This window comes from Equus caballus, chromosome 19 (genome assembly GCF_041296265.1).
Source record: "Equus caballus isolate H_3958 breed thoroughbred chromosome 19, TB-T2T, whole genome shotgun sequence".
Classification (NCBI taxonomy): Eukaryota; Metazoa; Chordata; class Mammalia; order Perissodactyla; family Equidae; genus Equus; species Equus caballus.
This window is the reverse complement of record NC_091702.1, coordinates 44351905-44364066: the sequence shown is the minus strand read 5'-3', so window position 1 is coordinate 44364066 and position 12162 is coordinate 44351905. Positions and strand designations below refer to the sequence as shown.

General features: G+C 36.8%; 1 protein-coding gene across 3 annotated transcripts in view; it reads right to left on the bottom strand.

Annotated features, from left to right (window-relative positions):
* OSBPL11 (oxysterol binding protein like 11) overlaps positions 1 to 12162 on the bottom strand; it is an 82454-nt gene that overhangs the window by 33565 nt on the left and 36727 nt on the right. For all 3 annotated transcript variants that reach the window (XM_001501564.6, XM_070243640.1, XM_014732844.3), the window contains 3 exons: positions 9337 to 9538; positions 5529 to 5674; positions 1985 to 2125 (listed from right to left, as the gene is read on the bottom strand). In XM_001501564.6, the coding sequence (XP_001501614.4) occupies positions 1985 to 2125; positions 5529 to 5674; positions 9337 to 9538 (489 nt within the window). The remainder of the gene's footprint in view (positions 1 to 1984; positions 2126 to 5528; positions 5675 to 9336; positions 9539 to 12162) is intronic.

Here is a 12162-nt window from a genome sequence, read left to right as displayed (position 1 = left end):
ATCAGTGTTCTTGATGGATAGGAGGTAGATGTGACTGCAGTTTAGTCACCAGGTTCTTTAATGTTGTTCAAAAAGCAGCACTCTTTTCAATGTTATGTGAATGTTTATAATTTGTGGTTGGTTGATGTTTATAATTAAAAAAAAAATTTTTTTCCTTTCTGCTTTTTCTCCCCAAATCCCCCCAGTACATTGTTGTATATTTTAGTTGTGGGTCCTTCTAGTTGTGACATGTGGGATGCCGCCTCAGCGAGGCCTGATGAGCAGTGCCATGTCAATGGCCAGGATCCGAAGCAGCGAAACCCTGAGCCGCTGCAGCGGACCACGTGCACTTAACCACTGGGACACGGGGCCAGCCCCAATGTTAATGATTTTATATATAAATATAAAAAACATATATATACACATATCTTTTTAATTAACAAAGAACAAATGTGGGGAAAGTTTTTCATATATAGTTATTCATGCCAAGAGAGAGCTTTGCTATCTGGATTACTATCAAAGCACATTCTTTTCAAATGTTCCTATGCCTCATAAACTCCAACACTGCTCTTATGCCTTATAAAGCTAAATCTACTAAGGAAAAGCAAACACCATAATAACCAACAAACCCCTCATATCATTATTCATTTTAACTGATTTTATAACTAATAGTCTTTTCTGCACCACTAATATGAAGATTTCTAGAATAGACATGATACCCAGTTGAAATACTAAGGTTAGATGAAAGAGGAAAGGTTAATGGATTTCTTTATTAATTCCTAAAATGTCTGCTTCTTTAGTAGGCTTTTAATTTAGTCTATTTACTTCTAAACCCGCCTATAATCATCATAAGTTTGAGTAAAGAAAGGTGTTTTTGATTTTGAAATGCTTCAAAGTAAATTCTAAAGGCAAAATGCTTTCTGTTTAAGTTATGTTTTCAAGTGAACAATTCACTGGAATCAAACCACCTTTAATCTACACTTTCATCACCTTCAATGGCATCAAAACCCTCAATTTGAAACAATTCTCCTAAAGTCAATTTTGCAATCCTATACCAATGCACAGTAGTGTCAACAGTAACTCAAAGTACATAATCCCACAGTGGTAACATTTGACATATATAGGTTTTAAATCTGATTTGCTTTTTAAATTAATGTCATGGATTAACTGTTAAAACAAATTAAGGCACAGAAATTAAATAAACCGGGAATGGAGAAAACTGGCCTAAAATTAAAAACAATAAACGAGTGCTTCTCAAACTTTAATGTACATATGAACTGCATGGGGATCTTATCAAAATGCAGGTTCTGGTCTTCTAAGTTTGAAATAGAGGGCTGAGATTCTGAATTTCTAACATGTTCATAGGTGATGATGACGCTACTGGTCTTCAGACCACACTTTTTTTTTTCCAGTTTTACTGAGGTATAACTGACAAATAAAACTGCAAGATATTTAAAGTGTATGTTGTGGTGATTTGATATACATATACATTGTGAAAGGAGTCCCACCACCTAGTTAATTCAGATCACCCTTTTTTGAAGAAGAAGAAGATGATTGGCCCTGAGCTAACATCTGCTGCTAATCCTCCTCTTTTTTGCTGAGGAAGACTGGCCCTGAGCTAACATCCGTGCCCATTTTCCTTTACTTTATAAGTGGGATGCTTACCACAGCGTGGCTTGACAAGTGGTGTGTAGGTCCACACCTGGGATCTGAACCAGCAAACCCGGGGCCACCAAAGCAGAAGGTGTGAATTTAACTACTGTGCCACCGGGCCAGCCCCCAGATAACATTTTTAAAGTAAGCAAGGCTACAGATGTTAGTTCAGTGACAATCTTCTTCAAGAAAAAGAGGAAGATTGTCAACAGATGTTAGCTCAAGGCCGATCTTCCTCACACACACACAAAATAACAACAACGTAAAAGAACAAAAAGCCCTGACAACATTAACAATTACAGGTATAGTCCTGCCCCAACGATCTCCACAGCCAGTTTAACCCATTGCTCACTCTTGTTAAATCCATGCCCAGCTTAAGCTGCGACAAGAGATGGAGGATGACACTGCGCTGCTCTTCCACTGCTCCCAGGTCATCCTCTTTGTTGTCACATGTATCCTCCACCTCATCATCTGCATTTATTTCTTCGGGTTCCTTAATGCAAAACAAAGCAAAAGTCTAGTGTTATAAATGTTTACTAATTTCTATTGAGAATAAAAGTCTCTTTTCTGTCACTGTCTCTCTGTGCAAGAAATACTCCTGTATTTTCTTTTTTATATATGTTAAGATCACACAGACAACTACTGTTTGTGTAAATCAGAATTACTTGTTTTTACAACCTTGAGGAGAGGCTTTCTCAACTCCCCTTTTCAATGGGTAGTAGGACTGTCAGGAAGCATCTCCTGTTATCAACTCTAAATCAGTTGCACAATATAGTTTAGTATATTTGCCAACGTTTACTCATCATAAACAGGGAGAAAAGTTGATCATCCTCCTCTCTACACATGGATAACAAATATAATAATTATTCATTTGAGAAATGTTGAGGAAAAAACCTAACAGGTCTTGATTAGATAATGTTCTCCAACCCTCTGAAAAGGTACCATTACATTTGAGGTCAGACCCTGGGACACAGATTAACAATGCAAATATAGCCTTAACCTTACTATACAATACAAAGTTTACTTTGCGGGTTGCAACGTCCTCTAATGAAAATAATATTAAAGAAATAAAACATAATCTGGTAGAAAACTATTTAAGAGAGTACAGTTTTTGCTGTTTTTAGAAAAACTTTACGTTCAAATCACTTACTAGAATAGCAAAAAAGAAGAATTCTATTAACAATTAACATTGGTTCTAAGTCTTGGTGTGAACGGAAGACTTTGAAAGCTCTTCTCTCCTCTTGAAATGCCTCTTCTCAGAGGCCATCATGCCTTTCTTAAAGAAAAGCTTAAGGTAAAAGCATTACCAAAATTCGAATAAACTCGCTCAAATGCATAAAATCCCTACAATCCCAGAATGGTTAGCAAATACAGTGGCAAGGTGAGTTTCTAGGAATTCGTACTATCTGGATACCGCATGGCAAAAAGAAACCCTAATATTCCACAAAACTCATACTAACCCCATTTCTGTCCTTCTGATTTCTGACTTGGGCACAAAGGAACTGAGGGCTTCGTTCCAGCCTCCCTCGGGTTTACTTCATCACCTGACAGCAAAACCTCCACTACTATATGTCTCTAGCTTGCCTTAACACTCATATTTCAAAGAAGGTGTATTGAAATTTTTGGAAAATACAGGTCTATTCTGGTAGGTTAAGTAGAGTCTAATGCCTTTTGTAATTAAAAAAAAATCTATGTGATTATTTTTTTCTACTTACACTCAGTGATGTACTTAGTCTATTCACTGTTTCAAAAGATTTGGAAATACAGCAATCCAATTGCTTTTTATATACATTTACAATCATATATCCTCTTCTCACATAAAATTCAACATGCTCATAAGCCATACTAAATCTTTTCTCTCAAAAGGCTCATTCTTCCCAATTTTCCTAGCTTTGTGAATGGCACCACAATTGTATCTAGTGATTTAGGCTCAAAAACTTGGAGTCATCTTTGATCCAACCCTATTCCCAGTCAATCACAAGTCCAACTGATTTTTCATTTGAAATCCCATACCTATTCATTTGTCTTCATATCTACTTCCATAGCCTTCTATCTACACTTTAATTACAGGTCACATTATATACCAATCTTCCTAAACATATCACATCCCCCCCATGCTCGTGACCCTAGTGTCTATCACTTTAGGACTGAATTCTTCTGCATGATTTTTATGTTCCCTGGGGGCACAGTTTACACTGCATTCTATGGAGTAGGGCTCTAGGGATTATCACTTCCCGTAGAATGCAACATGAATGGTCATCGGGATTTGTAAAATCCAACAACCCTGTGATCATTTTCCATAAACAAGGTGCTTTGCTAAATTAATTTTATCTTCATAACAATCTTATAAGGTATTACTATCCTTACTTTACAGATAAGGAAATTGAGGCTAAGAGTGATTAATGAATTGGCCCAAATGTTAGTAAATGATGGAATCTGGGTTCAACATTATCAGGCAAGCCTCCACAGTAAGCATACGTGGCTCAGTGTCCCTGCTCGTGGTACTCCTCCAGCTTGAGATTCCCTTATTACTCCTCCTCCAATCCTGTCTCTTTTCAAAGCCCAATTCCACTTCCACCTTCTTTCCAAAGTATTTCCTTTCCACTCTACTCAATACATCTTTCTTCTTTCTCTGAATGTCCATATCTCAACAGCCTAAACCATTTCAAGTAAGATGGAAAAAAAATACTACTGCTTCATATTATCATCCCATTCCTCAGTGGATGTGTGTTGTGACTCCAAGTGGATTATAAGTCTCTTCAGTAAAAGAATTATGTCCTCGTTTTTTGGTCTCTTCTAATTCCTAACACTCGACTTGTCATATCCTAGACAGCTTGATATATAATTACTAATGGCTTGACTCCACAAATGAGCTAGTCAAAAAGTTATAGAAAAAAAGGTGCTTCATACTTTTTTCCTTCTCCCCTGCCTGCTCTGCCACCATTGCCTGCCTCATTAAGCCAAGGACTTTGCCAGTTTTGGAAGTCCCTTTGTCACATATTTCTTTTAAGAAGTAATTTGCTAATATATAAATAACCATAAACTCTGCCTTATTCTTGACTCAGTTAATTCTACTTGGGAATATAACCTAAAGAAATTATGCAAATAAAGGGGGAAAAAACGGTAGACAAGATGATACAGTGCTATTTATAATAACAAAAAATAACAATATGGATATTCAATAGTCTACTTTAACCTTTAAAATTTTAATTATATAGGCCAAAATAACATAGAAAAATGCTTATGAGAAGTATCATGTAAAAAGCACTTAAAATGAAACCATCTATGTAATTATGATGGCCATAAAAATAACAGATGTGAACACAAAAGGCAAAAAACCAGTATGATTTGTTACAGTGGTAAAACTATGAATAGAATAAAACATTCTTTAGCTTCTGAAAAATATGGAATGAATAATACTTTATAAAAATATTAAACTCTAAAACTGTGTGCTATTTTAAGTAGAATAACACTTTAAAAAATTGGTTTGGTAAAGTGCTCACTATCAGAAAGACTTAAGAGTAAACTTGTAAACTTAATAGTAAACATCTAGTAAATAATGTTCAATTAAGATAACGGGGTAAGGAATGCAACAGATAAATACGGTACAAATAATGTTATATTAGATAAGTTAAATACATTTTTATCAAGCAAAAACAAACCAATACTAAAAAGGGCACATAATTTAACCTGGAAAATACTACATGTACAAGTTTTAAACAACAAAACCTCTTCCAAGGCCAAGGCAGTTTAAAGTAGAACAATAATGTCTAGAGTCTGCAAGACTATTGCTCTGGCGTTAGGTTGACTTGCATGCCCTGACAGTGAAAAGAGAATTGATCTTTTTCAGTGATTCCTAATTTTTTCACCCAAACCATATTTTTGCATTACCTTACCTTTGCTAATAGTCCAGATTCTGCAACACATTGTTCTTCTGCGACTGCCACTGGCTTACTCTGCTCGGTTGCAAAGGGCTGGTCAGCTCCATTTTTATAGTGATTTGATAAAGGTATCTTTGGTTCCAACCACTCGATTGTCGTTCCTGATGAAGTAAGAGAAAACTTTCGCTGAAACTTGCTCATAATCTGGAAAGTTCAGCAGATGTGATTTTATTAAACAATTTTATTTTGCGTCTATAAGACCAAAAGCAATTCGACCTGTTAAGAGACTCTGCAACACAGCCACCTGTATATCATTAGCATGAGCACCATGATTGGGTATTTTACAACAGAGCAACCTGCAACTTGAAATCAGATACCATTTAAACAAATCAACCCTGAACAGGACTGAACTCACTTCTTGGGCAAATCTGTGAATTATAAAGCGTATTCCCACCCTAACTGTTGATTTGCTGTCCTTTCTGTAGGAACCCTGTCCCTCTAGTGATCAAAGAGTATGCCGTTAGGCTTGAAGGAGTCACAGTTACAGGAGGAGCCTGGGGACTGTGAAACAGTAAAATTTGCTTCAATTTGTGATTGAACCTTATTCTCGAGTAGCAGTTTTCTAACCAATCAAGATAACCCCTTGATCTGACTTAAGAATTGCAAATACATGTCCATTCTTCTTTTTTGCAATCATATAAAAAAGCTCCATATACTTTTAAACTGAGAGGCTCTTCTACTGAATAAATAACAGTTGACCTAGTGAAAGACAGTGGTCACAGAGACCTGTCATCTTCTCAGTTAATGACTCAAATGTCTCTTATTACTCTCAACTAGTTTACAAAGCGGATTCTATGCCTAATCAATAATGGAAAATGTTCCATTTGATTTCAGAGGCTGATCTAGGTTCACAGAAGCTTGGTTATAGAGTGTTACAATAAGGGATGCTCAGAATACTACAGCAGAAACTAAAATGAGTACAGACTCTACTCATTCTATAACAAAACCCCAGCCTTCAGCAGTGACACAAATTACAAAGTACCTACCAGGCTAGCAGAGCATCTTGCCTTGCCATTCAGTTCAGTCTCACCCTGCACTAGGGGAATTCACGATTGGGGGAACGCCCTGGATTAGTTCATGGGGCCTGTTTCAAAATTCCAAAGAAATGAAAGCACTTTGTTCCTACCTTTTAAATGTTTACTTCTTTTTGCTGAGGAAGATTCACCCTGAGCTAACATCTGTGCCAGTCTTCCTCTATTTTGTATGTGAGCTGCCACAGCATGGCTGCCGATGAGTGACGCAGGTCTGTACCCAGGAACAGAACCCGGACTGCCAAAGCAGAGTGCACCGAATTTAACCACTAGGCCATGGGGCTGGCCTCTAAATGTTTATTTTTATTATCAATATCTAGATTTATTTCCACAAATAAAATGCACACAAATACTAAATTTAAAAGATGTGCTTTAAGAGATCCCTTAACTGATTGGAAACCTTAACCAAACTCTTTATCAAACTAATCATTTGGTCTCAGGATCCCTCTAAATCAATGATCACTACCGAGCCTTTGGAGAACATACATTAAGGCTTCATGGGACTAAACACTAATCTGAATTTGGTTTTCATTTCTCGTGTCATCTCAAAATTCGAGCGGGAAGGTAGTTCAGAATTTCTTTCCACAGTTACATTTTCATTCTCAAGTGACTTAAGATTAAATTTCTACAGAACTAATTTGGAAAACGTGGCTCTTAATGGTGAGAAATATCAATACTAGTTCATTAATTCCCACAAATGCCTACAAAACTTTGCTCCAAAAAATAGTGATACAGGAGAACAACTTTTACTTTAAGCACTTCTGTAAAGTTTACAATGTGCTTCATTTTTCTAATTAAAAAATGCAAATTTATATTGTGCATGCTTCATTAATCATGAAGCAGTCATTTAAAAGGTTATGTATTAATTTAAACTACACAAAGGAAATTTCTAAGAATTTAAAAAATTATACAGTATTTAATTAATCAAGTATTTATTGAACATCTAGTAACTAGCACTGTGCCACTTGATAGACTTTTTAAAAATTAAGTAGCACAAACCAGAAACAAACTGTTTCATTTTTCTGACAAAACAATTATTACCAACACTAGAACTAACCCAAATTTCAAAGCTCAGTGTAACTCATCCAATGTTCAACAGAGGGAATAGTTAAGTAAACCAAAAACCAAAGTACATCTGTCCCCTCAAAGGAATATAAGGCAGGCAACAACAATTATGTTGACCAAAAGCATATCATAAGTTGGAAAATATTCTTGATATTAAGTGAAAAATGTAAAATACAAACATATATTTTCTAATAACCATGAGGAAAAGCAAAACTAAGAAGAAAAAAAGAAAAAACAGTGGCAATTTCTGGCTGGTAGGTCAGTACATGATTTTTGTTTCTTCTTTCAGTTGTATGGTAGTTGCTAAATTCTTCATGAGTGTGTGTTGTTTTATAATAGGAGAACATTTATACTGGATTACTTAGAATTCCTCCAAGGCACCAGTCCATGTTCACGACTCACAATTCAGGCTCTTCTATCTATCTGGAATGCCTGCTCCCCTACCTAACTGGTTTTCATAGCTTTCTGTGCCTTTCCCAGACCTTTTCCCACCAGTACATTGTTGTACATTCTAGTTGTAGGTCCTTTTAGTTCTGCTATGTGGGATGCTGCCTCTGCATGGCCTGCTGAGCGGTGCTAGGTCCGCACCCAGGATCCAAACCAGTGAAACCTTGGGCTACCGAAGCAGAGAGTGCAAACTTAACCACTTGGCCATGGAGCGGTCCCTAAAGTAAACTTTTTCTTGAGCAGAGACTGAATATCTTTCTAAAATATCTTTCTTTCACAAGGGGAGTTAGTTGGATAAGAGAACAATGAGTGTTATGAAATACTAAGTTACTGCTTCTAATACAATGTGATGAGGGTGGAGGAATTGGGGAGATGTTGAAGAGCACAAACTTGCAACAAGAAGAGGACTAAGTTCTGGAGATCTAATGGACAGCACAGTGAATACAGTCAACACTGTATTACCTACTTCAAAGTTGCTAACAGACTAGATCCTAAATGTTCTCGTTACAAAAAAGAAATGATCATTACGTGATGTGACTGAGGTGTTAGCTAACACTTCAGTGGTTATCATATCGCAATATATAAATGTATCAAATCAATGTATTATATACCTTAAACTTACACAACATGTCGATTATATCTCAATTTAAAAAAACCCAATGTGATGTTTATTCAGCTCATTTAATAGAGAAACTCATTTTTTGTTCTCCCATGCAATAACATTCTTTTCCCCAGTAAATTAACTTCAACAAACAGCTGCTCTCAAATAGTAGATGTACACTTTATTTTTCAAACTGAAAAGTGACTGACGAGATTAACATATATATCTCAATATGGAAATAACGAATAGTAGAGTAAACCAAAACTCAAGAAATGATCCCAACATTTCTACTTTGGTCAACTGGATAGACAGTGATGCCACCAATTTTAACAGAAATATAGGAGATGTTGGTTTTGAGTTCAGTTTTTGACATGTTGAGTTTGAGGTCTCTAAAAGCATATTCAATGATGTCAGACAGAAAATTGTTTTAAATTCAAAAAAGGAAACAATAAAAAAGACTTTGTATAACATTACTGTGATACTTAAAAACCAAAAGGCTTGCTGGTTTTCTTTTTTTTTTTTTTAATTAAGACTTTTCTGGAACAGAATTACAAGGAATGCAGTCCTTTCCATGTTTTGGCCCTTAATGTCTGAGTCCTACCTTTAATCAATAACTCACCTGAAGGCAATGAACCCTTCTGATGTGATGCATGCTGCAACTGGAGAATATGAAAGCAGTCATTTAAGCAGTTCATAGTTGCCATGGAAGTAGCTTTGAGCATTAAGAGATCCTGGTCCAAGGAACTGAGATGGCCAGAAGCAGGAAGGCATTCAATCCGTCTAATTAAGTCTCTTTGTTGTCCTTCAGCATGAGACATCATCTAAAGAAAACGACAGATCTGTGTGTCCTGCTCATGATTTCTGTATAACACATATACATACAGACCTACAGTTGCTAGTTTAATTACGATATTCAGCTTGAGAGCCATTTTTAGGACATTTTAGGCTTAGAAATCTTTTTTGAGTTTGTTTGGCTATTTTCAATTAGTAAGCACTTAATAGTGCTTACCAATTGAGTAAAAGATGGTAATCTTTGGCAGCTGTACTTTTTCTTTGGAAGCAACAAAGCTTAAAAGACTTGTGGGGGCCGCCCAGTGGAGCACTGGTTAAGTGCACACGTTCCGCTTCGGCGGCCCAGGGTTCGCCAGTTCGGATCCCGGGTGCAGACATGGCACTGCTTATCAAGCCATGCTGTGGTGGGCGTCCTACATATAAGTAGAGGAAGATGGGCACAGATGTTAGCTCAGGGCCAGTCTTCCTCAGCAAAAAGAAGAGGATTGGTAGCAGTTAGCTCAGGGTTAAACTTCCTCAAAAAAAAAAAAAAGACTTGCCACCTTTTATTAATAGTATAAATTTATACAAGTCATCAGAAAGAACATTCCAGATCATGCTTAATAGCAGCATTAAATATTTCATTCCAAAGTAAAATTAATTGCCAGTCTGGCCTCTCAACCACTTGCTTCACAGCAGCTCTGGTCTGGCTCAACCTGAACTTACATTGAGAACACAATGGTTTACCTGCTTCCTTTTTCCTATCTACCTTTCTGGTCCCATTAGGCTGATTTTGGAGCAAATACGGGATATAATAAGCTTTTCAGGTTAAAAGAATTTAATACATTCTGCTTTGATTAGGAACCTTGTCCACTTTTCCTAACAGAGCCAATGCAATAACAATGATGGACGAGCAACCCAATGTTTTAAAATGAAAACTGAATTTATTATGCTAAATTACTTTCAATTGTGAGCAGAAAGTTTTCAGATTGCCCATCCTTTGGATGCTATTTTTTTTTTTTTGAGGAGGAGGATTAGCCCTAAGCTAACATCTGCTGCCAATCCTCCTCTTTTTGCTGAGGAAGACTGGCCCTAAGCTAATATCCATGGCCATCTTCCTCTACTTTATATGTAGGACGCCTACCACAGCATGGCGTGCCAAGCAGTGCCATGTCCGCACCCAGGATCTGAACTGGCAAATCCCAGGCCGCCGAAGCAAAATGTGCGAACCCAACTGCTGCGCCACTGGGCCAGCCCCTGGATATTATTTTAATTCACATAGAAACTTCACAGTGGAGAGATTCTCTTAGCTTTCAGAAGCTCTGTTCCTGATGATTTTTAATATAGATCATCAGAGGATTAGTGAAAGAGAGATGCAAAATGATCCTACTAAGCAAATCACGTGTGTCATACATGTAATAGCTCCTGAAAACATGTGTCATAGTAATAGACCAAACATTCACCCTTACCAGAAAAAAAGGTTTTTAAAAAGTGTGGGTACGAAGGTATCTATATATACATACTTATACATGGATATATATGTGTGCTTTGTATGTGTGTAAATGTTTTTGTATATAAATTTCAGGACTAACTCCAAATAATCCAAAATTATGAATAAGTACAACCACTTTGGAAAACAGTTTGGCAATAGCTACTGGAATTAAATATACAGAGCTAAATAAATCATGATCCAACAATTATACACTTGTAGGCATGTAATCAATGGATACATGCGTATATATGTTCATCAACTCAAATGTCTCTCACCACTAGAACAAATAAAAAATTAAGGTATTTATACAATAAATACTGTGCAGCAATGAAAAGAAGGAAACTGCTATACTCAACATCATAAGTAAACCTCAAACATATAATGTTGACTGAAAAGAAGCCATACTCAAAGGAGTACATACTATTTGAGCCCAGTTTTAGCAATTTCAAGAATAGCCAAAATAAATCCACGGTGTTAGAGAAGTCAGGATAGCGAGGAAGGATGTAGTGACGGGGTAATGAAGGTCTTCTGGGATGCTAGTAATATTTAATTTCTTGATCCAGGAGGCGGTTACATAGAAATTATATCAAGATGTGCACTTTCGTGGTCAGGTTCTTTTAACATGGACACATGCTTAGAAGGTTAATTAAGAACTGAGATGGAGGCCAAGGGAACAGGCCACATAGATCCCTTAGGTTTACCACTGGTCTAATGAAAAGAACCTCCATCATTAATTGAGTAGAGCAGAAAACCGGATAAGAAATTATAGACAAAATTCCACAAATTAGTTGGGGCATAAGCCCCAGACTTCTAGAGACAGGCCCAGTTTATGCTGATGGTCCTGCCGCAACTATGGATAGGGTCTCCTTTCTGTCTAAACGTGTTCGTTTGAAAAACAAACTATATACTTACGCTACCTCTTTATTTTACAAGAACTTCTTGGTACGTAATCAGAAACGGGAAGCTTAACTCATGCTTCTGGTATCCCTCTCTGGTCTAGGGGTCCTAAATATAACTGCTCTTCCCCTCTGCATCTAGGAATGTTGTTAGTGAACACTAACTTTTATACTTGTCAGATTTCTTAAGCAAGTCACAATTAAGTGCTAGTATTGCTGAGGGAAAAGATTACTCCTCAAGTATATCTGAAACCAGGCTGAATTTATTACTTTCCAGGCGAGGGAG